At 43.3% G+C, this 26497-nt stretch overlaps 1 protein-coding gene across 12 annotated transcripts; it reads left to right on the top strand.

The window, feature by feature from the left end:
- Window positions 1–1450: 1450 nt before the first annotated feature.
- On the top strand, window positions 1451–17400 carry PEX5 (peroxisomal biogenesis factor 5). 12 transcript variants are annotated; one of them, XM_019754447.2, is made up of 16 exons: window positions 1451–1583; window positions 2179–2344; window positions 2674–2709; window positions 2984–3116; window positions 3313–3444; window positions 8936–9041; window positions 9540–9630; window positions 10029–10139; window positions 10401–10493; window positions 11116–11235; window positions 13786–13929; window positions 14132–14202; window positions 14608–14820; window positions 15133–15298; window positions 15645–15802; window positions 15980–17400. In XM_019754447.2, exons 2-16 carry the CDS (start codon window positions 2198–2200, stop codon window positions 16179–16181), a joined length of 1923 nt encoding a protein of 640 aa, XP_019610006.2. In that variant the 5' UTR covers window positions 1451–1583; window positions 2179–2197; the 3' UTR covers window positions 16182–17400. The 12 variants fall into 12 exon arrangements, with proteins under 12 accessions (XP_019610006.2, XP_019610005.2, XP_074182204.1 ...); XM_074326103.1 differs by lacking the exon at window positions 1451–1583 and adding an exon at window positions 1615–1636; XM_074326104.1 differs by lacking the exon at window positions 1451–1583 and adding an exon at window positions 1711–1809 and having other exon boundaries at window positions 10050–10139.
- The last annotated feature ends 9097 nt before the right edge of the window (window positions 17401–26497 follow it).

Genomic DNA, 26497 nt, shown 5'->3' with positions numbered 1-26497 from the left:
AAAACCAAAAGAATACTTTGAGACGTGAAAATGATATAAAATTCAAATTTCAGTGTCCATAAAAAGTTTTATTGGGACATAGCTATACTCACTGTATTGTCTATGGCTGTTTTCATGCTACAACAGCAGAGTTGAGTTGTGACAGAGACTGCATGCTTTCAGTTAGACATTGCTCTCTCCAGGGAACCTCTTTTTTAAAATATGCACTTCTCAGAGGGCATCCCTCCCTCCTTGGCATGGTTAAGTTTATTAGGTTCTAGGTATTTGCTTTACAATGGTAGCCTGGGCTGAGATTTGTGTACCGGGGGAAAGTGGTATGGGGTTAGTTAGGGCCTCTGACAGATGGTGAAAGGTAAGGAAAAGAAGAAATTTTGCATAGTCTTCAGGTCTGCTTTGCCATTCTGTTCCTCTGAAGTGTCAGAGCAGCTTCTCTACCTTCCCAGAAATAAGTTTACACAGCCATGCTCCTCTGGTCACCCTGGGGCCTCCATCTTTTAAATCTGCAGTCAGCCTGAAAACTAGTCTGGCCCAGGGCGCCACCTGCTGTCTACCTGCCTCGACTCCTGCACCCTTGGCTGGGTTGGAACTTTCGTCCTTTTGGCACCAACCCTTTCTTGTTCATCTTCTAGCATCCTTGAGCACCTCCTGTCCTTCTTCATGACTTCAGGACTCCCGTGGTCTTGGAGCCGGGTGTGATTTCAGGGTTTCTTAGTGACCTTGAGGTTTGACATCGAGCCAATTCTGTGGCAGATGGTGGGGTCTGAGGCTTAATCCGTGATTAAAAGTCATTTCTTGCATCATGTCTATGCTTTCCCAGTTTGGAGCATGAGAATAAGGCCACCATGGAGACCCTGACCAGTGGCGAGGGAGGAAGGAGGAAAGAGGACTCATTGTGCACCTTCCCTGTAGGTTATCAGCTGAAGCGTTCAGGATGTGTTCGATCCTATTTTTAGTCTCCGGAATTTGTCATCATCCAGTGCTATTTTCCCCATTACGCAAAAGTGGCAGAGGAATTGGGGCAGGCTTCTGTCTCCAAGGAAACGATAGTGCTAGGGGCATACTGGACGGGGTCAGGCCTGGAAGGCTGCGGAAGGCCCCGGATTTGGTCCTCACAACTCCTGCCTTAAGGCCTTTCTCTGAAACTGGGGCCTAGAAAGGGCAGGAAATCCCCTTGAGTCACAATGAGCCTGCCTCCAGGGAAGAGTCAGAATGAGCTGAAGCCAGGGTCCCGCGACCTCGGCTTTCCCCAAAGCTCAGGAAGGCCCTCCTAGCTCCATTCTTTGAGCTTTCCATCAAACAAGTCCTGTAGTTCGTGATTCTTTCAGGAGCTCTCAAGGTCGAGGTCCAAGACTTCCCCTTTAAGGCGCTCTTCCCCTTTAAGTCACACCGCTCCTTTCGTCACGCTGCGTCTCATTCTTAAGGCTCCGCCCCTTAAAACAGCTTCCGCGAGGCGTCGACAGAGGCAAGGCGGTGACGGCCCCTTTAAGCCTGAGCCACGCCCCTGGCTCTCCGTCCCCTCCTTTCCTTTTCCCTTCCAGCCCGTACCTGGTGCTCCGGCAGGTCGTGCGGCGCGACGCGCGGCGGTAAGTGCAAGGCCGAGAGGGTGCGAGATCTTCCCTGTCCTTTCCTTGTCCTCGTAGGTTCCGGGGGCGGGGCTGGAGCTGCGACTGGGGCGGGGAGATGGGGTGGTCCGGAGCGCGGGAGGGGTGGGCCCAGACTGGCGGAGCTGGGGGGGTGCTCAGGTGACTTAGGGGAGGACATGGCCTCCTGTGGTACTCTCCAGGCGACGGGGAGTGTTGGGGATTGCTGGTACGGTTAGGTGGCGCTCCCAGTCTTCCCTGCCCGGCCAATGTCCCGGTACAGCCCAGTTGTGGAATTGCGGAATTGTTCCCCGTAGTCTCCTGGGGTTCAGGCTCCTCTCTGGGGGGCGGCTGCCGGCCAGTCCCGCCGCCTGAGACTGCAGACCCAGGCCGAAAGCGGAGGCCTTTGAGAGTGGCGGCAGGAGAGCATCGGTCCCCTCTCGGACTCTTGGCAGAGGTGGAGGCCACAGCAAAAGGCACAAGGGTGGAGGGTGGCCAGTGGCTAACAACCTGGGACAGACATCTACGGATACGGGCTGAGTTGTGGGTTGGGGAAGAGTCTGGCTATAGTACTTCAGTTACAAACCTTCTCCATCAGAGAGCTGCTGGTCGTCACCATGGCAATGCGGGAGCTGGTGGAGGCCGAATGCGGGGGTGCCAACCCGCTTATGAAGCTGGCCGGGCACTTCACCCAGGACAAGGCCCTTAGGCAGGAGGGATTAAGGCCTGGCCCCTGGCCCCCAGGAACTCCAGCCTCCGAGGCGGTGAGTGTTCTTGAGTGGAAAGCCCAAGTGGCGGCTTGGGATGGAGGGTCCAGACGTACACTTTGGAATAACTGCTCTCGCTGTTGTGTTGCAAATAATAAGAGTTACAACTTAATGAGTGTTTACTGAGCAGTATACTAAGCACTGTACATCTTTACATTAATGAAGGTACCCATTTTATAGATGAAGAAACTGAGGCTCAGAGAAGTTTTGTGACTTGCCCAAGGTTGTATAAATGGTAGAGCTGGAATTTTAACCTATGTTTAAGTGAGTTGGGTGTCTGGTCTTAACCATCATTCCATATTGTCTCCCTTTCTCTTCTGTCTTAGGTTTCAAAGCCTTTGGGGGTAGCCTCTGAAAATGAGGTAAATATACCAGTCTCTTCTGTTGCATTTTTCTTTTGCCCATTGTGTTTTTACTTTAAGCTTGGCTCACCCATATTTCAGTCTTTGGATTTTTCTGACCAAATGAAATTTGCCTTAGCCCTCCTGCTTGCCTTCTTTTTTTTTAAAATGTATTCTTTGAGTATTTCCAAATCTATAGTTTCTGTGTTTCCCTTTCCTTGAATTTGACATTAGTATTCTCCATCCAATGGCCCTGTCTTTTGCTGGGTTCATTTCACCATCTCTCTTCTGACAGCTGGTGGCCGAATTCCTCCAGGACCAGAATGCACCACTTGTATCCCGTGCCCCTCAGACCTTCAAGATGGATGACCTCCTGGCAGAAATGCAGGAGATTGAACAGTCAAGCTTCCGCCAGGCACCCCAGAGAGGTAGGTCCAAAGTCTGGTGGCAGGGAAAGTCACCATTTTCTGCGCAGATAAGGCCCAAGGGGGTTCCATATTTGGATGCAGGGAACTGAGATGCAGAAGGAGACAAAAGGAGCAGAGTGTTTTCATGTGCACTCAGGGTTCTTTAGGCATGATAGAATGATATGGACTTCTTTCTTAGTTCTCTCTTTCTCTTAAGCCCCTGGTGTGGCAGACTTGGCCTTGTCTGAAAACTGGGCCCAGGAGTTTCTTGGAGCTGGAGATGCTGTGGATGTAACTCAGGATTATAATGAGACTGACTGGTCCCAAGAATTCATCTCTGAAGTTACAGGTGAGGCTCATCATGGGAAAATCTGAAATGGTTTCTATGGGGCAATCAAAGTTCTACACTGTTACCCTAATCATTTTAGGATTTACAGTGATTTCAGCTGCTTATGGCTTTTCTGGACTCTTGACTTATTTCTATGGGGCACTGAACCTGATTTCCCTTAGGAGGTAATAATAGGGAATTAGAATTTATACTAAACAGAGGGCTGGGTTTGAACTGGATAAGAGATTTGAGAGAGAGACAGAGCACAAGGAGTTATGTTTACTTCTTTGTTACCTGGAACTTTATTACTTTAGTTTGGTGGAGAGATTGGATGGATTGCAGTGTGGCCCAGGAAGAAAGAAATATGTAGCACAGCCCGTGGGATTCTGGCATTAAGTCATTTTGAACAAGGTTGGGCCTTGGAGAGTGGAATTATTGAGTTCAGGAGTCTGAAGTATAAGGTCTTCAAGGGGAAAGACCATACCCTGATGATAATAATAAAAATTAATAGGAATAGCTAATGTTTACTTACCATGTTTAAGCCTTTGTTAAGTGCTTCAAATGCATTATCTGTTTAATCCCCATGAGAACCCTAGAGATAGTTATTGTTTTTATTCCTAGTTTATAGGGAAGAAAGCTTTGCCCAACGTGAGACAGCTTTGTGAGTGCTGGAGTTGGGATTTGACTTTGGGTGTGAATGATTCCAGACCTTGTGGGTTTAACCATTATGCAATACTGCCAGGCCTGCAACTTCAGCTCTTCAGGGTCCCAGCCGAATTTTCCCTCTTTGAGCATGTCCATGCTCATTGCATCCTTTGGGATTATTTTTCTCCTAAGGGGTAGGGGGGAAGGGCATTCTCTTCAGTTTTTCTCTTCCTGATGCTCTCAAAGAGAAACATTGTTAGCCCTTTTCCAATTTAAGAAATCAAGAGTAACAAGAGATACAAATGGACAAAGTTACAAAGATTCTAGACTCTTAGGGCACTCACATCATCATAGTTCCTGAATTTTCTGGAGATGATTAATGGGACCTAATTGGTTTCTCCCCCCATCGGTTTTATTCTCCTAAAGATAGGGCTTCCTCCACACACAAAAGAAACCCCCCAAAATCTGACAGCTAAAACTCACCTTTAATAAAAGCTGCTGGTCTCTTTTATCATGACTCCATTTTCCACCCTTACGTTGGAGTTTAGGTAAACAGTAGGTGCTCATGGTTTTCATTAATAGTGCTATGCACATTATATTTTTAAATCCATTTGATGTTTACAGTAACACAAGGTAGGTATTCCCCTTTTTATGGATAAGGAAACTGAGATTTAGAAAGGTTAAATACTTTGTCAAAATCATTCAGTAACAGATGATATTCAAACTCACGTCTGTTTGATGTTGGGCTCCATACTTAGAACCGTTACACTATCATTGAGAAAATTCTCTGTGGAATTGCTACAAGTGAAAATCTGAGCTGTAACAAAGACTCTTTACCAGACTGAAAACCTTAGGCTTAAGTGCTGTCTCTTGTCACAGAGAGACTTCTGCAAGCGTGTGGGCATCAGTCATTTTTCAACTCAAAAAAAAAAAAAAAAAAAAAGAAAAGCATTGCATTGCTACTGCAAGCATTGAGATTGGTGAGATTTTTGTTATTGCCTGCAGCCATAGGGAAGTGAAATCTTCCTTAACCTGTAAATGAAAAACAATTTTAGAAAAACACACTGGACCTGTCTTACCTGTTAAATCCTCTTTGGGAGATCCCTTCTGCTGTTTTATACATTCTTTTGTAACTGTACCTGCTTCACAGAGGCAGGGACATGGGAAGCTGGAAAGCACAGTTGAGCTATTTGGGGTCTGCCTTCATAAAAATGTCCTATTGCACTAGTATATTGCTTTGCGTTGCTCTGTAGTGGACCTTCAGTATTTATTGAATGAATGAAGTGAGATCTGGGAGAAAGAGCTAAAGGAAATTGATTTTCTAGTAATTCAATTTTTTTATTTTCCTCATAACGTTTGTGGGTCACGTTATATTGATGATATGTTACCTATTTATGGGTAAGTAGACCTTGAGATGAGAGAAGGATATGTTCTTTAAATCCTTATTATTTTCAAACTCGCATTGTTAAGATTCTAGAGTTAAGTTTAAAAGGAATCTCGAAGTTCAGTTTTTTTTCTTGTTTTAATGTTTTATTTGAAAATAATTATAATTTTACTGGAAGTTGCAAAAAAATGTACAGAAAGGTTCTATGTATCTTTCACTCTGTTTTCCTCAATGATAACTGCTATATACAATATCAAAATCAGGAAATTGCCATTGGTATAATCCACAGAGTTTATTAGATTTCATCAGTTTTACATGTGATTATTTGCGTGTGTGTTTTAGTTTTATGTGGTTTTATCACATGTAGATTTGTGTAACCACCACCACAATCAAGGTATAGAATTATTCCATCACCACATGAAGCTCAGTTTTTAGTCTGCCATATTTCTTGATGGAGTTTGCCCCCCCCCCCCCATCTTCTGGGCCAAATAATTCTCCATCTTGTGATTGCTCAGCTCTAGGAATGAAACACATCAAGGAGTTTTGAATTTAGAGAGCCTCAGCTAACATGGTATGTGAGGTTCACATGGGAATCATGAGAGGTAAACCTGCACTTACATAGGAAAAGCAGTGGGCAGCCGCAGCAGAAGGTGATTGCCATAGATCATCCCTGGATGGCGAAGAAAGAGGTTATGGAATAAAAGGAGTAACAGTCTCATTGTGATGTTTTCTGCTTTTGGTGTAGGTTTGCCATGAGCGGACAGCTATGATAATAAGAGCCAATATTTGTTACTTTGTACTTTATATATGCATTATCTCATTTGGTCTTCACAACAATCTCTATGAGGTAGCGATTATTAACTATTTTATAGATAAGGAAATGGAAACTTAAAGGGTTAATTAACTTGTCTGAAGATGCACAGTAAATTGTGGAGTTGGGATTTGAGGGCGGGTAGGCTGACTCTAGAAACTACATTCTTTACCACTGTGCTATTTATTTAGAAAGTGCAGACATTTTCATAGATAAGGGTAGAAAGTACTGAGTTTGTGACTTTTGAGCAGGAGGGTAGATGTGCCTGGATGGAATGAACACACAGTGAGAAACTGTATGAAGTGAACATCCTGAACTGGATATTTGGTATCTAGGTTGTTGATTGTAACTCTACTAATCTGTATGACCTAGGACATTCCCTTTCTCTCTGTAGGCCTTACTTGCTTCAATCTGCAACGTATCCAAATGGATCTGATTTTCTGTAAGAATTTCTCAAAAAATGCTGTGAAGGCCAAGTGGTATTCTTTGGTTATTTTATTTTGACTCCTTTGTTGAAGCAGGTTTCCGATGCCAGCAAATTCTGAGTCTTGTGGCTGATATGGCCCAAATACCAAATTAGAGCTATTTGAAAATGACTTTTCTCATTTCTGGGATTTTCTTCTAATCTACCTGATGGCTGTTTTGAAGTCCAGGTGTATTCTATTTTTTGTTGTTGCTTCTTGCCCTTGAGAAGAGCTTTTCACAGAAACGGTGTTTGTTCTCTAATTCAAGGAGCACGTGTGGCCAGAGTATGCTTTTGCTCTCTAGTGGAGAGTAAGGAGTGACTGGAGAGTAAGGAGGAGGGACTGGTTATTTGCCAACAGAATGGGACAAAGAAACAGTGAAGTATTATAAAGGCTGTTTACGTATTAAGCATCTCCTTATTAGGTTTCTACTCGAGCCAACAGACTAGTTGGGGCAAAGGGAAGAGAAATGTTGCCTGTAAGAACTAGTGAGGGAAATCTGGGTATAAATGTTGAGAGTCCTTGAAATTAAGAGACAGAGTTCATGATCAAAAAATTGTGAACTGTATCTTTTATTAGTAATACATTACTTATTATTTATAATTAGGGATATTCTAAGAATCTTGATCCTTTGTTTTTTCAGATTTTGATTACTTTCTCAGATATTGAGATTGCTTTGTTGAAATTATTCAGGCAAAGTCTCAGTTAAATGGAATATAAAGTTCTTCCCCCCCACTTTTTTTTTCATTGGGGAATGTTGGGGAACAGTGTGTCCTTCCAGGGCCGGTCAGCTCCAGGTCAAATCACTGTCCTTCAGTCTTTAGTTGCAGGGGGTGCAGCCCACCATTATGCACGAATTGAACCAACAACCTTATTGTTGAGAGCTAGTGCTCTAACCAGCTGAGCCATCCGGCCGTCCCCTCTGGAAGCTCAGCTGCAGCTCGTTGTCTTCATTCTAGTTGTGGAGGGTGCAGCTCACTGGCCCATGTGGGAATCGAACAGGCAATGCTGTTGTTCAGAGCTCGCGCTCTAACCAACTGAGCCATCCGCTGCCCTTGGAGAATAAAGTTCTGCTAAACATTAATACCGAGAGGATAATTATGCCTACTCAGCATTAAAAGCAATGACAGATCTTCAAATTGGGGACAAAGACAGGATGACCATCTTAGTATCTGGTTTGTAAAGATGTGGATGCAGAGCAGAAAGAATGAACACTGCAGGTCCTTGCTTTTTTATGTTTATTCATTCTTTAGGGCCCCTTTGAATAGTCTCATTGTCCCCCCCACCCCTTTTTTCCTCACCCCAGAATAGTAAGGGGCAGAGTCCTGGAGGTGGAGAAAAAGTTCAGCACCCTCATTCGATCTGTTGCCTTGACATGTTTATTCTGATGTTGCAGCATTGCCCTTTGTCATTAGAGCTAAGACAGTTTCCAGAATTAGACTTAAAAACATAGCTCTTAAACTAATCAAAAGTGACCAATTGTATTTATCTGTGAGAATTGTATTTATCTGTGGGGATGGGGGCAGGAGGGAGCCTTCGAGGGAACTGTAAATGTTCCATATCTTGATCTGGGTGGTGCTGATATGAATATATTCATATGTAGAAATTAATAAAGCAGTCTAGTTAAGTTTGGTATGCTTTATGTACTTTCATATTTGTGTGTTACATCTCAAAACAAAAAAACATCCACTGGGCAGAATGAACCCATGTATCTTTTAGTTCTAGCCCAGCATTCTGCTTGTCAGATTCTCTTGGTAGGTGTATTAAGATGAAATATGAGGCTCTTTTCGTTGGGAGGGTGTGAACTCTGTTGATGGAGAACAGACCAGAGATTTGGTTAAGGAACAAGAGCTCTTCTGTTCTCCCTTGGCTCCTTGCTGCTTCCCTGCAGCACCTTGAAGAAAGGTGGATGCCCTAGTGCCTGCTTCTTACTGAGGTCTTTGGCACTTCGAGCACAAGAGTTTGGTCCTCACTCCTTTCTTGAGCCTCCTCATTTGGTCTCCTGTTCCCAATTCAGTCAGTTTCGCCCTAGGCCCCTTGGGGGCATTGGTTGGATGTTGGAAAATTTAGTAGTATTTCGTTTCACTAGGGATCTCTGAGGGATTGAACAGAATTTCATCTACTTTGGCTTGGGTAAGTTAGTGCTCTCTTTTTGCCTGATCCCTCACTGAATCCTGTGTGACTTCCCCAACTCTCTGTTGCTTGCAGACCCCTTATCTGTGTCCCCTGCCCGCTGGGCTGAGGAATATCTAGAACAGTCAGAGGAGAAGCTGTGGCTGGGAGAGACTGAGGGAACAGCTGCCGCTGATCGCTGGTGAGTATCGCTACTTCTTTCGGGATGGATCCCTGCGAACGGAGGATTGGACAGCCTCCCTCAACCTCCTTCATCCGCATTCCCAAACTAACTTGTAACCACCTCATTTTCTACATTAAGGTTTCCCCTTGTGTTGTGACCCCTATGAATTCATATTTCAAGTATAATCGATCAAGAATCCTAACTATCCTAACCAGAAGTTTGTAACTTTGCCTCATGCAGCCTCTTCCCTTTTTAATTTGGATCCTGTCTATTCCTTCTCTCTGCAAAGATATGTCTGGGAAAGGGAGAGGTAAAAGGATGTAGCTAGTGCGTTGCCACTCCTGCCCAAATGTGCTTCTTGAATGTAAATTGGAATTTGTATGTCCTCAACAAGAGTAGAGTCACCCTCATTTCCCCCATAGGAACTGAAACTACCATGCGCTGAGAGTGGGGAATAGCATGGGAAAGGTGATGGCTGACTAATGTGTAAAATGAGTTTGTCCTTACCTGTTCCAGGTATGATGAATATCATCCTGAGGAGGATCTGCAGCACACGGCCAGTGACTTTGTGGCCAAGGTGGATGACCCCAAATTGGCTAACTCTGAGGTGAGCCACACCCCCTGCTGCTTTGCCCAGCAGAGCTGGTCTTGGAAGTCATAGGTGTTGCTTTTCTTACCCAAGTTTAGTTTAAAGAGGAGATGAGATCCTAGGTCCATTCCTTCCTGTCTGGAGAATGGAGATCTAGGATCCTGCCTCTTCCTTCCAACATTCTTTTCCTCACTTCCTGGCCTACTAACCTTTTCTCTTTTCTGTGCCTTCTCAAATCTTTAGAGCCAGAATCCCTTTCTTTTTGCTCTCTGTTTTTCAGGGTCTTTAGCATAACTTGTCTGCAGCTAGAGATGGTTAGGGGGAGGGGTAAGTGCAGGCTCCTGTTGGGCATGGTTGAGAGTGCACACCTGGAAGTTCTCTCCCGAGTGGCCTCTATGTGTGTCTCTGTGCCCCAGTTCCTGAAATTCGTGCGGCAGATTGGCGAGGGGCAGGTGTCCCTGGAGTCCGGTGCAGGGTCGGGCCGAGCTCAGGCAGAACAGTGGGCAGCAGAGTTTATACAGCAGCAGGTAGGACATTGTCACTTCCCAGTCCCACTTTAGAGCCAGCTGGTGGCCTAGACTTGGTTTAGTGTTCAGTGGTCCCAGATGGGGAAAGGGTTTTATTGCTAGCTTGTCTTGGTAGCATCCAGGTCCTGAGTGGGTGGGAAAGAAATTCTGAGACTGTCCTTCTTAGCAGTGTCCAGGTTGGTGGTGTTTAGTGGGTATTTATTCGGTGTTGAGTGGATAGATCGTTGATGGTGGTGGTATGACCATCCTTCTTTGTCACAGGGTACATCAGATGCCTGGGTTGACCAGTTCACAAGACCAGTAAACACATCTGCTCTTGATATGGAGTTTGAACGAGCCAAGTCAGCTGTAGAGGTGAGAACAGATAGTATAGGAGCAAACACCCCAAGAGAAAAGACTCCATTGGTTAGAATGGGTTAGGGTTTCCGGGCGGGAATTCCCGGCCGTTCTCAGGAATTTTTTTCGCTTTCCAATTCCCGAATCCCGAGATATAAACTGTATTCTGTTCTCCACAATGAATCGTTTCCACACAGTGATGGCCGATACTACTAACCACCTGGGTTCAAGGAGCTGATTTTCCCGATTTCCCGGCTAACTTTTCTCAGGATTTGGGAATGGAAAAGTGAAAAAAATTCCCGAGAATGGGCGGGAATTCCCGCCTGGATACCCTAGGTGTGATAACATCAAAGATGGTAAACAGTGTTCCTGGATCATCTGTGTTAGAATTGCTTGGGGTGGGGTGGGTGCCTATCAAAAATGCCAATTCCTGGGCATCACCTCAGACTACTGAATCAGAATCTGGGGGTAGGATCTAGGAATCTACGTTAAAACAATAAAACAAAACAAAAAAACGCTTCAGATGATCACATTGAACTTTAAGAACTACTGCCTTAGGGATCCATTCTAGTAGAGCAGAGGGTGGGTGGGGGTGGTCATCATGGATCCCGTTTTTCTATCTGCCTTCCCTTTCTTACAGTCTGATGTCGATTTCTGGGACAAGTTGCAGGCAGAGTTGGAAGAGATGGCAAAACGGGACGCTGAGGCTCACCCCTGGCTTTCTGATTATGATGACCTCACGTCTGCTTCCTATGATAAGGTAAGAACTAGTTTTTCAGATTGCAGGATTTCCTTGTTTTCTTGCCTCTCCTTAAATCCTGAATTTGGGTACCCACTTTTAAGTAAGTATTTTCTGAGCCCCTTTCCATGAAAGGAAGTCTGAAACATTCCCTTGCCCCTGCTGTCCTCTAGTAATTGAGAGTATGCTTTACCTTAGAATGTAAAGATTAATTACAATGGACCACTATTGTCAAATAACAGTGAAATAGTGATAGAAGTTTGCACCTGATGCATTAAAAGCACAGACGAAAAAGCTCTACTGTGGAGGTTGAGAACATTTTGAGAAGATTGATAACTTCATTGGTAGAGAGTGGTAGTTGGTATTTTTTCCTTTTCAAATGTGGATCTGACTCTGTCAGATACATTCATGGGTCTCTGAGTGTACTGTTTTTCATTGGTGGTCCTTAAATTTTCAAGACAACTTGACACCTATAGCTCAAGCAGATATTATATACTTTTAGCATAAAGGGCAAGTTTCTGTGAGAGGACAAACTCTTAGTAGTGATTCTGTTTTTGCAGTGTGATCCTATGAGATTTTTGACTAGACCAGACAATGATCAGACCTAATGATTGGCGGTGGATTAAACTTTTTAGGGTGGAACAACAAGCCCTAAGCTTATCCTGACTTCTGTGTATTCAGAGTACTCTGTTATTCATTTGTGCAAATATTCTAATTTTGAAAAATTCCTCCCTGATCAGCAATTGATAAAATCTCAAGGAGAATTGATAGCGTGGACGAGAGGATACTTAGAGAAGCCTGTGATTCAACTTGATGGCTCTGCCTTATTGCATTGTCTGCTGAGAATAATACCTATTTACGAATCATGTGTTCAGCTTTTTGGGAAAGCTTTGGTGAATATTCTCGTTTGATGCTTTCAATAGCTCTGAAAGGCAGGAATTACTTTGATTAGGAAATTGTGTTGTAGATCACAGTGATCACGGTTTTGTTTCCTGTAGGGTGGCCTACAACATGGATTGACGATGGATAGTAGTTGAGAATGAATGCAGAAGGATTTATTTTGTTGAATTTTAGTAGTGTAAGGTAGTGGTGGGCAAACTGTGTGGCCTGCAGGTAAATCTGGCCTGTCACCTGTTTTTATATGGCCTGTGAGCTGAGACTGGATTTAACATTTTTAAGGGGCTTGAAAAAAAAAAGTAATATTTTGTGATATGTTTTAATTATATAAGCCATGCTTGTGGCTGTGGCTGCTTCTTGACTTACAATGATGGAGTTGAGCAGTTGTGACAAAATACTTATCGTCTGGCCCTTTACAGAAAAGGCTTACTGATGACTGATAAAGGGACATTTTCTACCTTCTGAGTTTTCATATTGTATAGAGATGTCCCAGGAACATTACCTATTCTCGACATTAATATACTTTTTATACATTTATCCCAATTCATCTCCTGTATATCTTGGTTCTTAAACCTCCATTATTTTGTTCTTAAACTAAATAATTGTAGTTATTTAATTTTTGTTTGTCACGAATAATTTGCATTTGGTGAGTTTTAATGGTTTAGAACTTTCTGGTAAGATTTAAGTGTTTCTGGTTCTTTAGTAGTTTCACAATAATAGTGAAAAAGAGCCTCACTCATGTCTTCATTATGTACAGTTTCATTCTAATTTGTTCTTAACTACATTTAGAAGGACCCTGCCTGGTCTTTTGCATCTTGTCATTCTGGTATATTGTTTTGGAGGGTAACAATTTACCCTCTAAAAAAGGAACATTTTATTTGCTTGTCCCAAATCATACGGTTTATTAGTGACTGTCACTGTACCTTATTACCTCTCTGCCTAACATGAAATACCAGTAGGCAAAGCTTTGCACATAGCATCATACCTCTTCCCTGAAATGATAAATCCTTTGCTAGAGAGGAACGGTGTCTTTTTGAAGCATTTTCTGCCCTCAGGATTTGGGGGTCTAGCTTTCATTTACTATCAGATACAGGTTAATATTAATTACTTCTAAGAATGAAATTGGGGAATAAATTAAAATTTTCAAAGTGCTTGAACATGTGCTGTCCTGGTAGTGTACACAGGGACACCATGGGTTAGGTGAGAGTTACATTTGAATGGCAGGACCTCTTACTCCAAATTGCCTTTCCTTTATACATTATCACACTATTGCAGGATAACAGGAAATGCCCTTTGAATAGGTAAGGAGAGCTTATCTCATTACTGTAAGCGAATCCTGTTAAGACAGGCTATCTGTTCAGTGATGAGAACTCAAGGATGTGGAAATACAGGCCTATAAAGACTTCCTAAAATAAGCTTACTCTTAGCATGGATCAGCGTTTGTAGACTAGCGTAGCTTTCCAGTTATTGTGAACAGGGGATAGCAGTGTGAGCATAATACTGCATGATTTTACTATAGTCATTGATAACCTCCTTTATAATGTGAAACATTTGTCAGTATTTATCCAGATACCTTTTTGGAGGCCTTCAACTTTTTCTCCACCTCTGTCTTGTCATCTCCCATTCCTGCCGCTCCCTCTCCTACGAGTTCTCACTTGGCTTCTCTTCCTACAGGGGTACCAGTTTGAGGAGGAGAACCCCCTGCGTGACCACCCCCAGCCTTTCGAGGAAGGGCTGCGACGACTTCAGGAAGGGGACCTGCCAAATGCTGTGCTGCTGTTTGAGGCGGCTGTGCAGCATGATCCTAAGCACATGGAAGTGAGTGACTCATCATCCTGGCTTCAAATTAGAGACTGCTTTCTCCAGTTTTGAGGGAGGCCCCAAACAATAGTGCGTGGATTAGGGCCTGGGTGATGTCCTGGGTGGGGGGTGAGAGTGAGGTGGGGGGTGAGGGAAGGCAGAAAAAGGGAGGGTGGAAAGGTGAATACAGGAATGATGGAATCTGTCAACTTCTCTCTAGGCTTGGCAGTATCTGGGTACTACTCAGGCAGAGAATGAACAAGAACTATTAGCCATCAGTGCACTGCGGAAGTGAGTACACTGAAAGGTGGGGTGAGGTGGTTCCAGGCTTGTACAAATAGCCTTAAGAATGAAAGGAACCCAGATCCAGATCCGTATCTTCTTTCTGGCCACTAACAAGAGTGCTTCTTATGATTGAAGTTTGGAGTGAATTGAAGATAACTGGTTCCATTCCTTCAACAGCTTTTGGTTTTATTTATGGGACCCTGGCTGGTTTCTTGGTGGCTAAAATATCCCCCTTCTCATCTGTAACTTTATTAATAACTTACACCTAGAGGATCCTTTTCTATCTTAAGCTGAGAGAGTTGGCAGGGGAGGCAATCGTGACTCTGTGTTCCGAAGCTTGGCTTGGATCCCAGGGTTCTGACAGGTGCCAGTGTCATTGCAGTATCAGCCCTGCTATCTCTGTCCAAACAGGTGTCTGGAGCTAAAGCCAGATAACCGGACAGCACTGATGGCCCTTGCTGTCAGCTTCACCAATGAGTCCCTGCAGCGACAGGCCTGTGAAACCCTGCGAGACTGGCTGCGCTACACACCGGCCTATGCCCATCTGGTGGTGCCTGCGGAAGAAGGGGTCAGTGGGGCAGGACTGGGCCCCAGTAAGCGCATCCTGGGATCTCTGTTGTCTGAGTGAGTGAGGAGTTCCTGGGATGAGGATGGTAACCTTGACTTTGGAAATTTCCAAACTTAGATTGAGACTCAAGTATCTTAAGAGTGGGATGGGAGACCCAGGGTCCACTTGAAAGAGGTCTGCATTCTACAGTGTAATGCTGGGATGAGACAGAAAAACAGCTTTCTAAATTGGAATTAAGGAGTAAGAAGGAGGCCTGATCTAGTGATGAATCTCGGGGATATGATTGATTAAATAAGGAGTTATTTTGGAGGGGTAGGAAGATAGACATATCCATTTGCCTTTTTTGCATTTTTTTCTCCCCTTTTCAGCTCCATGTTTCTTGAAGTAAAAGAGCTCTTCCTGGCAGCTGTGCGCCTGGACCCTACATCCATTGACCCTGATGTGCAGTGTGGGTTGGGGGTCCTTTTCAACCTGAGTGGGGAGTACGACAAGGCGGTGGACTGTTTCACAGCTGCCCTCAGCGTTCGTCCCAATGTGAGCCTCGGGGCAGGAATGGACATAGGACGTGACTCTACCTTATGGAAGAATCATTTGTTGGGAACTTTGGAGTCATGGGATGTTTTAGTCCAATGTTCCATGTACTGATTACCTTGGAAGAACTGGGAAAAGAAGGGTGGGAGTACAGGGTCACCCGGATTTTGGGAATCTGCAGGGAGTGAGCACAGTTCCGTTGTGGCCACACAGTGAGTGAACTGTGAGGAGAAAGGAATGGGATCGTAACATATATTAGCTAAACAGAGTGGTAAACCCGGGGGAGGAATGGGCAGAATTGGATCTGAGCCTGGTTCATGTTCCTCACCCTTCTCCATCCCTATTCCAGGACTATTTGCTGTGGAATAAGCTAGGGGCCACCCTGGCTAATGGAAACCAGAGTGAAGAAGCAGTAGCTGCATACCGTCGGGCCCTTGAGCTACAGCCAGGCTATATACGGTCCCGCTATAACCTGGGCATCAGCTGCATCAACCTGGGAGCTCACCGGTGAGAGTATCTATTGAGGAATGAATGAATGAACTCTTTCTCCCCGCCTTTGGCCCCAGCTCGTTCTCTGGTCCTGTTATTTAACTAACCAGCCTCAGCTTGCTTTCTCCCCGTGCCAGCTGACCTACCTCCTTCTTTGGTGTTCTGCTCACCAGCTCTCATTCCTGTTCCCTACAGGGAGGCTGTGGAACACTTTTTGGAGGCCTTGAACATGCAGAGGAAAAGCCGGGGTCCTCGGGGCGAAGGAGGTGCCATGTCAGAGAACATCTGGAGCACCCTGCGTTTGGCATTGTCTATGTTAGGCCAGAGCGATGCCTATGGGGCAGCTGATGCCCGGGATCTGTCCGCCCTCTTAACTATGTTTGGCCTGCCCCAGTGACAGTGGGATGGGCTGCCCTGTGAGTGTCTGTCTGGAGGGGTCCCCGCTCTGGATGTGACTCCCTTTCCCCAAATGGGCCTACCAAGGGGGTGGGCTGATGACCATAAGCGGTACGGCCTCTCAGGAGCTGCCTCAATGTAGAGGTGGATTGTCTGTGTTCTCGCTCCTACGTAATTGTAGGAAAATGAGCTGTGTTGTCTCTGAGTCCCTTGGTAATTCATGGGCTGCACATCCAGCTATAGATCTCTCTGCTCATCACGCCCTTTCTTGGTGCTGCTCTTTGGGTAGGACCCAGAGATACAGGGTAACTGTTGTCATCAGCTGCCATTTCTGATAGGGCCTACCACATTTGTAATGTCTGTTCTTTCCCTTGCTTTTATTGGGAGTTGATAAATATTACGTGTATTCTGTGATGACTGTACTAGGATGGGATGTGTCAGGAGTTGGCCTGTTTGATTTAAATGTTGATTTGGCTCAGCAGAGCTGAGCTTTGGTAGGGGTGCTCATAGTTCTTTCATTCTTGGACCTCTCCTGGCTGTCACTCGGATTCCCTGGTTATGATGCTGCACTCAGTGATGCTGGCATCATTATCGTAGGGGTCCCTAAGAACTGCCAGGGTCACTTGTTACAGAGAGTGTTTGGGTGTGGGGTAGGAGGAAGGCTCATTGTGGAATGAGCGTAGAAGGGACCAGAGGGGATCGGATTAAGGGTTCTGTTCTGGGGCCTTTGATGGGAGGGCAGAGCAGTAGGATGAGGGATGTGGTGAATGCAGCAGTCCCTCCTCTTAGGAAGACCTACAAGTAGAAATTGAACTAGCTCTTCTAGAAAGTTGGTCCAGAAATTGCCATCTTGCCAAATCCCTAGCAAAGAGGGCATTCAGTGTTATCTTAAGCCTTTGCTGTACTTCTTGAAATGTTTCTAGGGGAGAGTGTTGAAAAACCCCTTCCCCCATGGTACCATGGCAAGGTGAAGATTCAGGGAAGTTGAGGGAGAACCCTGGATTCTTTTGAACTGTCCCCTGCACTAATCTCCAGAAATGACTGCTGAGCCTATTGCCTTGTCGTCAGTAACTAATGATCAGAGAGATTTTTTTTTTAAAAACTACCATGGTCCCAAGGTTCCATCCTGAAATTTATTTTCCTTTGTGTGAATATGTGTAAATGATTTAAAAATAAAATTGTAAAATATTTGTATGAAGAATAAATGGAACTGATATGGGTCTGCGTTCTGCTGCCAGGTGTGAAGGTGTGGTGGTGGGAGGTGGGTTGGTGTTTGGAGGACTGGTATTCAGCAGTTTTCCTCTTCTCTCTCTTTCAAATTCTTATTGGTGTATTGGTTACATATCTATCTACCCAGTGATTATTCAGCGCCTAATACATGCTAGGTACTATGAATAAGATGGACAAGTTCCCTTTGTTCATGGAGCTTATGGTTTAGCAAGAGAGATGTTTAACAGTCCTGCATTTTTTATACTTGTGTTACTTTTATAAAGGAAAATTTGGGGGTGCTATATCATTGTTTAGTATTGTTTTGTTATATGGGAGAATTTTTGCAGATTTTTTTCAATCCTTAGGGCTTCTAAAGGTTTTCATTTGGCTCTACTTGGTTTTCTTAGGAATGAAGAAATCAAAATAGCATGTTGCACTATTGAGCTGTTATCAAGATGGGTCACTATCCTGGGGAAAAATTAAAAAATATAAACAAATATTTTTATTTGGAGATAAATGTTCATGGCCATGTTAGAATTTTAAAAAATGTCTGAAAGAGAATTGGTTCAGTAAATTACCCAGGCCATGAAATATTATTTAGCTATTTATTTATATTTAAGGTACATTTTCTGAAGTACATAATGCTAACAATATATGAGAAAAGGTTAGCAAACTACAGGTTATCTTAAGAAAAAATGTACTGAAAAGAGAATAAGGAAATATCCCAGTATCCTAAAAATGTGAAGATTATGAGTGATTTTTTCTCCCTGCTTTGTCATACTTTTATTTCCAAAATTTTTGTAGTGTACATGTAATACTTCCCATGGGAAAGAAAATAAAACACCGTGGGGAGGAGGGCATCTGTTGTTGCTAGCGGGGTGATCTCCGGGCAGCTGGAGTCCCGGGCTCTGAGGGGTCGGGCAGGGCGAAGCCACGGGCCTGGAAGTGGGCTGGGCGGGCAGAGGCAGCAAGTCCTACAGTGTGGAGATAGAAGAAGGAAAAACGTCTGGCTGAGTGAATGGCTTGAGAGTTGAGCTAAAATATGGTTTCAGTGAAGTCTTAGGTTTATTTGCCTTGCCTGTGTTTGGTGGCATGAAGGTGTCCAAGAGGATGCTTTTCTTGTTTGGTCAGGGCCAGGTGCCACTTTTGAATCCAAGTCACATTCCACTAATATTCACTGAGCGCCTGTCATGTGCCAGGTGCTGTTCAGGCATCAGGATACAATTCACAAGGCAGACAAGATTGCTGCTCTCATACATACTAGTTGAGGGAGGGACAGAAGAAGCAAGCAGATAAAAATTCGGGTAGTTATATGTGCCATGAAGAAATCAAAATGGCATGTTGCACTAGAGAGTGAAGGGGAGGGTTTGGGGGTCACCATTAGATGGTGGTTAGGAGAGACATTTGTCATGAGACAAGCTGAGTGACGGGGAGCCCAGCCATGGGGAGTTCTCGCCCCGCGGGGCAAATGGGAAGCTTCTGATCTGAGGCTAAGAGCTCTGTGCAATCCCATATGAAGAAGACAGGTGGAGCGGGAGAGGGTAGACAGGTGGTCAGGAGCCATGGCAGGGAGGCTCTTCGATTATGGTGAAGAGTTCCCCAAGAAATTACTGGAAAGTTTTAAGCAGAAAAGTGATGTGGAGTGATTTAGTTTTAAAAGAACACTGGCTGCAGTGTGATGAATGGCTCATAGGGGTGTCGAGGCTGTGGAGCACTGGCGCTGACGCAGGCAGACCAGTTGGGAAACTCCTGCAGTAAGCCAGGTGCGGGGTGTTAGTGGCTTCGTCTATGGAGGAGATGGAGTGGAGGATGGATGGATAGATGGACAATGCTGGACAAATTCAGTATGTATGTTGTAGGTACAACTGATAGAACTTGCTGCTGGGTGGGATGTAGAGGGTGAGGGACAGAAAGATGACTCGTAGGTTTTTGGCCTGAGTAACTGCAAGAAGGTGTTGCCCTCAACTGAGAAAGGGGAACTGAATGGAGCAGATTTGGGAAGGAAAATAATGAAGTTCTATACCACACACATTAGATTGGAGGTAGAGCTCTCTCCAAGTAAAGATTTTAAGGAAATGAATTGGATCTGTAAGTCTCAGGAGAAGTCAAGGCCAGATACATAAATTTAGAGTCTCATTTATATAGACAGTATTTAAAGCCACAAGACTGGCTATGTTTACCTGAAGAGAATGTAAATAAATAAGAGGGCGTAAGGCTGCACAACTTACTGATTACCAGGCATACAGGATACGTTGAGGCAACTGTTTGTTCCTGTCTGATACAAATCTGTAGAGTGACCTTTTTTTTTTTCAATCTGAGTTGCAACTTTAAAGGAACAATTTAACTTTTAATCCAACTTTTTCTATTTACAGGGGGAAATGTTACTGGCAGATCGTCTGAGTTCTCATTTCAATATGATCAAAGCATTGTCCCTTTATAGGTAAACTGATAGGATGTGAAATAATTAAATGGCTGCTTGGTGAGTGAGTGAAATTAGTTTGATAGGATGTTTTAATGGCCCCCAACTCAGCTTGTTGATGGGTCATCCCCACAATACTGTCAAGCCGACCAGACAAGGATGTAAGCGTGCCAGGGCACCTTCTTCTCTAAACAGTGCTTGTGTGGGCATTGTCTCCTTGAGACTCCTCTATACTTACTTAAAAAATACCAAACAAACAAACAAAAAACAATTATTTTTAAAAATTAGAGAAATTTTTAGAGCAGTTTTAGGTTTACAGCAAAATTGAGAGGGAGGTACAGATTTCCCATACGCATGTACCCCCTGCCCCGAGACAAAGCAATAGGATGGGTACTTTTCTGGGGGGCTCTGCTAAAGGGCAGACACTTAAGGGTACACTCTCCTTCAGAATAAAGCCATGGATGAGCCATAGACCTGGTTCAACTGCTTTTGGTATGGAAGGGAGAGCACAGCTCGTGGAAAGGGACCTTGGCAGGGGGTGGGGTGATGTCCTACATGGGTGCTCCTCAGCGCCCAGGGCTCAAGTCAGCAGTCCTGTGATATGGGAAGGAGCTCTTTGCAAGCCGTTGCTTTGGAGACTGCAGCTTGGCGACAGCTTATGAGTAATTTGTGAAGGGACCTTGATTCCGAGTGTCACAGGAGAGCAACATGATAGACAGTGACAGTGGCAGGCAACCACATGGAGTAGGATGGAATGGTGATGGCCCTGACCACCAGTGGCATTGCAGAGGTCACTGACATCTGACTGAAGTGCTTTCTGGTGCTTGGGGTGCTGCACCTGTGTTGGTCCTGCTGTCATTTACACATGCTGGGAAGAAGGAGGAGAGTATTGGGGCAAAACTCAACCATGGCCCATGGCCAACTGATAAGAGAGTCAGAAGAGAACTTCAGCAAACACATACAGGAATTCTCAAGAAGATGCTCATAGAGTACAAAAGGACTTAGAACCAATAAACTTGATTTTTCTAAGTAAAAATGAACTGAAACTGAAAAGGAGGATGATCACTGTCGAGAACCAAATTAATGGTCTGAAAATCAAGCAAAAATTAATTGAAATCTATAAAAACATAGAAATAAAAATGAGGGAAAAGACAAGGCATTAAGAAGACAGATTAGGAAACCTAATACCGTGTTTCTCTGAAAGTAAGACCTAGCCGGACCATCAGCTCTAATGGGTCTTTTGGAGCAAAAATTAATATAAGATTTAATATAATATTTATATTAAGATAATATTTATATTAAATATATTAATATATTATTTATATTAAAATAAGACCAGGTCTTATATTAATTTTGGCTCCAAAAGACTCATTAGAGCTGATGGCTGGGTCTTATGTTCAGGGAAACATGGTATGTACAACTTGTAGACATTCCAAAAGATCAAATGAATAAATTAAATGAATAGTAGAAAATGTCTCTGGGCTCCAGGCATGATTAAAAAGCTATACTGATATACGATGTTAGAGGGGTAGTAAATTGGGGGAGGGAGGTTGTCACTTTGTGAGGGGTGTAAATGTCTAACTATTACATTGTTTTGTACACCTGAAACAAACAAAACTGTACTGAGTCCCAATCAGATTAATTAGAAAAATTGTTCCCTAGTGTCATTTGAGATGACAGGATTCTGGAATAGCAGAGGCTGTGTGGAGGCACTTCACCACCAGAGTAAGGTGGGCATAATTACTGTAATAGATGGTAAGGTTGGAGAGGGAACCAAGGGATATTGACCCATAGGAAACTATGGTGATGGTTAATAGACCATGGTTTTCTTAAGAGCCAGTGGTGGGTAGCCAGTGAAAGTATGCAAAGGCCTCATGTCACCTGCTAAATGGAAAATCATGATCCCTATCCCAGGTTCAAGATCTGAGTCAGTTATTGATTGAAAGGGTGGCTAGGTTTATTGAGAAGGGAACCCTGCAGTGCTACCACAAGTAGATTCAATATTCTCCAAATCCTTTCTAAAGGAACCTATGGCTATATATCAGAATAATTGTGTATTAGGGAAAGGAGAATACACTTTTCCCACGTCTTATTGGTCAAGGCAAGTCACTTATTTTACAAACTTAGAAGTTCAATGCAGAATCAAGGGTGTGAAGAAACAAATTTCATCTCTTGATGGGAAGAGAAGAAATGGCACATCACAAAGAGATGGATACAGGAAATATGATATATTTGAACACCATTATTATAGTAATCTGTCACAGTAGCTTTTAAGATTCCTTCTAGGATTCATGTAGAATGCTAAAGTATCTTTTTTACATCTACTAAAATAGGAATCCATTGCAATTGAGACACTTCTGGTCTTTAAGAATATTCTAGAGACAGGCAAACTAATCTAGATCAAAGTTTCCTCTAGTGGAAACTACAACTGGCTTTTATTAAATTTACCCATTTCTTTTCTTCAGGAATACACAGCCTCTGCAGACACTGCTTTTAATTAAAAAAGTTGGAGTTCCCTTGGGATCCTGAAATCATCTTTGGTTCTCTACACACCATGTTTCAATGTTCTTAGGCATTCATATAGAAAAGCAAACCCTCACTTGTTTAAACAATAGATGAAAATTATTAAAATTTGGTCACACTAGCTATTACATGGCAGCCTCGTATTTCAAAGAAAAGGAAAAGAAATAGACGAATCAGGAGGGAAAATCCACCCATAATTTCAGGCTAAAACAAACAGCTTGTCCTAGGATTTCTAGCAAACTACACACTTATTCTACCATTTAAGGCCATGGGTCTGTTCTGAGGAAGGGTTGTCACCTAGGGCCATTTCTTTTGTTCTCTAAACTCTCTTCAAAGTTTTCTAGCAATCTGGGAACTCTTATATCCAGATTCCTCCCTAAGAGCTTAATGTCAAATGTCACAAAGAAACTATTTGTCTCACGTTGGGTTACTATCTCTGTAACTTGATAAAATTTTCAAATAATTTCAAAAATTTCCAAGCGGACAGAGCTTAAACTACTTATTCCTCTCAGTTTGACTACCCAGGCACTATCAGTTCAAAAAGTTTATGTGCTGACTCCACTAACAATATCTGGCAACTGCTGCTATGCAGCAAAAACTATTACTAACACTATTATATATTTGAAGTTCTCTTATTTTTTGATGGTTCTCAAAGCCGAAGTTATTCTAAGTTGTTTGGACCACGTGAAATGCAAGCACATATCAGACAGACTCCAAAACTCTGGTGAACTCATCTGGGAGTCATCCTCCTCTGCCTTTTACGCCTTCTCAGTTTAATCAACCAGTTCAAGGCACCCTTTTTCCTTCCTTTTTTTTTTTTTTTTAGTTTAAATGAGAATCAATTTCAATCTCTATGGGTAACTGGCCCAACAGAAGCAGAAAACATCGTATGTAAATGGTTCAGTAAGAGGAAGAAAAGACATAAATTATAGGGAATTCAAACCACTTGCTACTGCCAACCCTAGATCAACAGCAGATGGCGCCAAAGGATCTTAGTAGCAAACAACAGCTTTGCCGCCATCTCCAGTATACTCCATTTACCAAAGATTGCTAAGGAGTGGTGATTAAGAGCATACACTCAGTGATTAGACTACCTGGCTTTACAATACCGTATTTACCAGCTGGATGACCTTGGATGACTTATTTAACCTGGTTTTTCTTTTTGCAGGATAGGAATGTAATAAAAATTCTATCTCACAGGATTGTTGTGAAGATTAGGTGAATTATTATGTATAATCACAGAGAATTGTTCCTGGTAAAAAATAATCTTTCAAAGTATTATCTATTACTTGTTGAAACAAAATTGCTCCCTATTATTTTACCTTTCCAATGGCATTTAATCCTGTTGCATGGCCATCTCTCTTTTAATCTACACCTGTGCTTCATGGGAAGCTTCCTATGACCAATAGACAGAAAAACAGTTCAGGTCTGACTTACAGATGGTTCTGATGAAATGTTGGCAATATCTGGAAGTGGATGACCACAGTATTATAGAGTACCTCAAGGCTGGTCCTGAAAGGCAGTGAGGAAGAACTATCTATTCAGTGGACAGAACTTGGAACAGAGCATTTAGTTGTCCACTTTGCCTGGAAGTTATGCATCTATACTGATTCATGGGTAGTGGTTAATGGTTTGGCTGGATGTTGAGGGACTTAAAATGAACAAGAATGAAGGATTAACAAGGAGATGGAGAAGCGGGATATAGATCAACCTTTTGTAAGGTCATGAAGTATGAAGATGTTTGTGTCCCATGTGAATGCTAACCAAAGGTCATCTATCATGAGGTGGGGCTCAAAAATCATCTTGACAAGATAATATGTTTTTTGGATGCCTATCAATTGCTTTCCCAACTGTTTCAGTGTTTGTTTACTGGACTTATGAACAAAGTGGCCATATTGTGAAGAATAGAGGTCATAACTGGGCTCAGCAATTGAACTTTCCCTCTTCAAGGTTGATGTGGGTACACTTTTGTTGAGTACCCAACCTGACAACTGCAGAGCCCAAAGTCTTATCCCAAATATTACACTATGTTCTTGGAGACCAACCAGTCATCTGTTAGCAGGCTGATTACATTAGATTTCTTCCATTATATAAGGATGTGATTATTTTCCTTACTGGAATAGACACTATGGATATGGATTTGTGCACAATACTTCTGTTTGCACTATCATTTACGGATTTACTGAATTTCTTGCTTACCGTGATGGCATCCTACTTAATTCTGCTTTTGTACTAGGAACTCATTGTACAGCAAAAAAAAAAAGTCAGGCAATGTGTTTATATTCACTTGTCTTATCGTGTATCATTTCATCACTCAGAAGTAGCTTGCCTGATTGAATTATGAAATGGTTTGTTAAAACCTCAGTTATAGAATCAACCGAGTGATAACTCCTTGAGGGGTTAGGGTTCTGTTTTATAAGGTGTGGTATGTGGTCAGCATCAATGACCAATTCATGGTGATTTCTCCCATAGACAGAAAACATAGGTCCAGGAACAAAGGGGTAGAAGTAGGAGTGGCTTTTTATTGCTATCTATAATTCACATCCACAATTTTTTCTTTTTGTTCCTGCAACTTTGTAATCTTTGATTTAGAGGTGTTAGTTCTTCTCAAGGGATAAATACTCCTACCAGGATGCACAATCATGGTTTCATTGAACTGGAAGTTGATAACATCACTGGTCATTTTGGACTCTTCATGCCATTGAACAAAAGACAACATGGTAGGCAGAATTATGCCTCCTCTTCCCAAGATGTCCACATTCTAATTCCCACTTTACATGGCAAAAGGGACTTTGCAGATGTGATTAAGTTAAGGATTTTGAGATGGAGAGAATATTTTGGATTATCTGGGCTGGCCCAGAGTGATCCCCAGGGTCCTTATAAATGAAGAGAGGGATGCAGGCAAGTCAGAGAAGGAGATATGATAATGGAAGCAGAGGTCAGAGTGATGTGATTAATGGCCAGGGAGCCATGAGCCAAGGAATGCAGGTGGCCTCTAGAAGGAAAAGGCAAGAAAATAGATTCTCCCTTAGAGTCTCCAGAAGGAACTAGCCCTGCTGACACCTTGGCTTTAGCTCTGTAAGATCCATTTAAGACTTCTGACCTTAAGAACTTGAAGATAATAAATTTATTTTAAGCCACTAAGTATGTGGTAATTTGTTATAGCATCAATAGGCAACTCATATTAGCAAAGAAGGGACTTATTGAACTGGCTGAAGTAATTGCTCCTGATATCAAGAGGGAAATAGAGGTATTGTTATACAATGGGGGAAAGAAGGAATATGTCTGGAACCAAAGGTTTCTTTGAGACATCTCTTAGTACTTACACACAGTGCTAAAAGTTAATAAAAGACTACCACAACACAATAAAGCTAAGACCTCTCAGGACTCAGGACCTTCAGAAATAAAGGTTTGGACCTCCTCACCAAATACAGAATCTCAGCTGAGCTGCTGGATGAGGAAGAGGGAACCACGACCTTGGGGAGTGACATCATCATGATGGCGGAATGAGTTTTTTACTGTTTTTCACCCAAAGAACACCAGTTTAGACAATCGCCCACAGATAAAGGGCCTTTGTGGAAGTCCAAAAGGCCAGTGGAAAAGTTCCAGCACAACACCACTGGAACAAAAATAATCTGAAATCAGGCGCATTAAAGAGGATAAGAAGGACAGTTTCACTTTACCTGTGTCACGCCTTCCCTAAGGTGGCATAGCTCAGTGCCATCAGAGACCTTCTTGGCTTGTGATTTATCCCATGGGGGAAAGTGAGAGCTTGAGAGTGAGTGCCTGGCTTCCCCAGCTGTGTGGATCACTGTCAAAGTGACCCATTTCTTTCTTATTCCATCCAGAGTACTGAGTCATGAGCTGTCCAGCTGGGGGGTGGGGAGGAACAGGGAGAGAAGCAGATAGTGCTTCAAGGGGCATCAAAGGGACACAGATTCTACTAACTGCCTCGTGAACTTCATCAGGAAGCCTGCTCACAAGCTGCTGGTGATGCCTCATTTGCAGATTCCCACCACTGGCCCACAGCACCCTGCATGCCTCATCCATATAACTCCCCACCCCGTGACTGGCTCCCCGTGCATGCCTCTGACACAATGAGAGTGAAGTTTTGCAGAAACTAGTAAACATGATCAGAAAACCAGCCCCAAACTGCAGGCCTGGGA

This window comes from Rhinolophus sinicus, linkage group LG02 (genome assembly GCF_036562045.2).
Source record: "Rhinolophus sinicus isolate RSC01 linkage group LG02, ASM3656204v1, whole genome shotgun sequence".
In the NCBI taxonomy this organism is placed as follows: Eukaryota; Metazoa; Chordata; class Mammalia; order Chiroptera; family Rhinolophidae; genus Rhinolophus; species Rhinolophus sinicus.
Note: the sequence above shows the minus strand (reverse complement) of the source record. Positions and strands in the feature narration are given on the sequence as shown.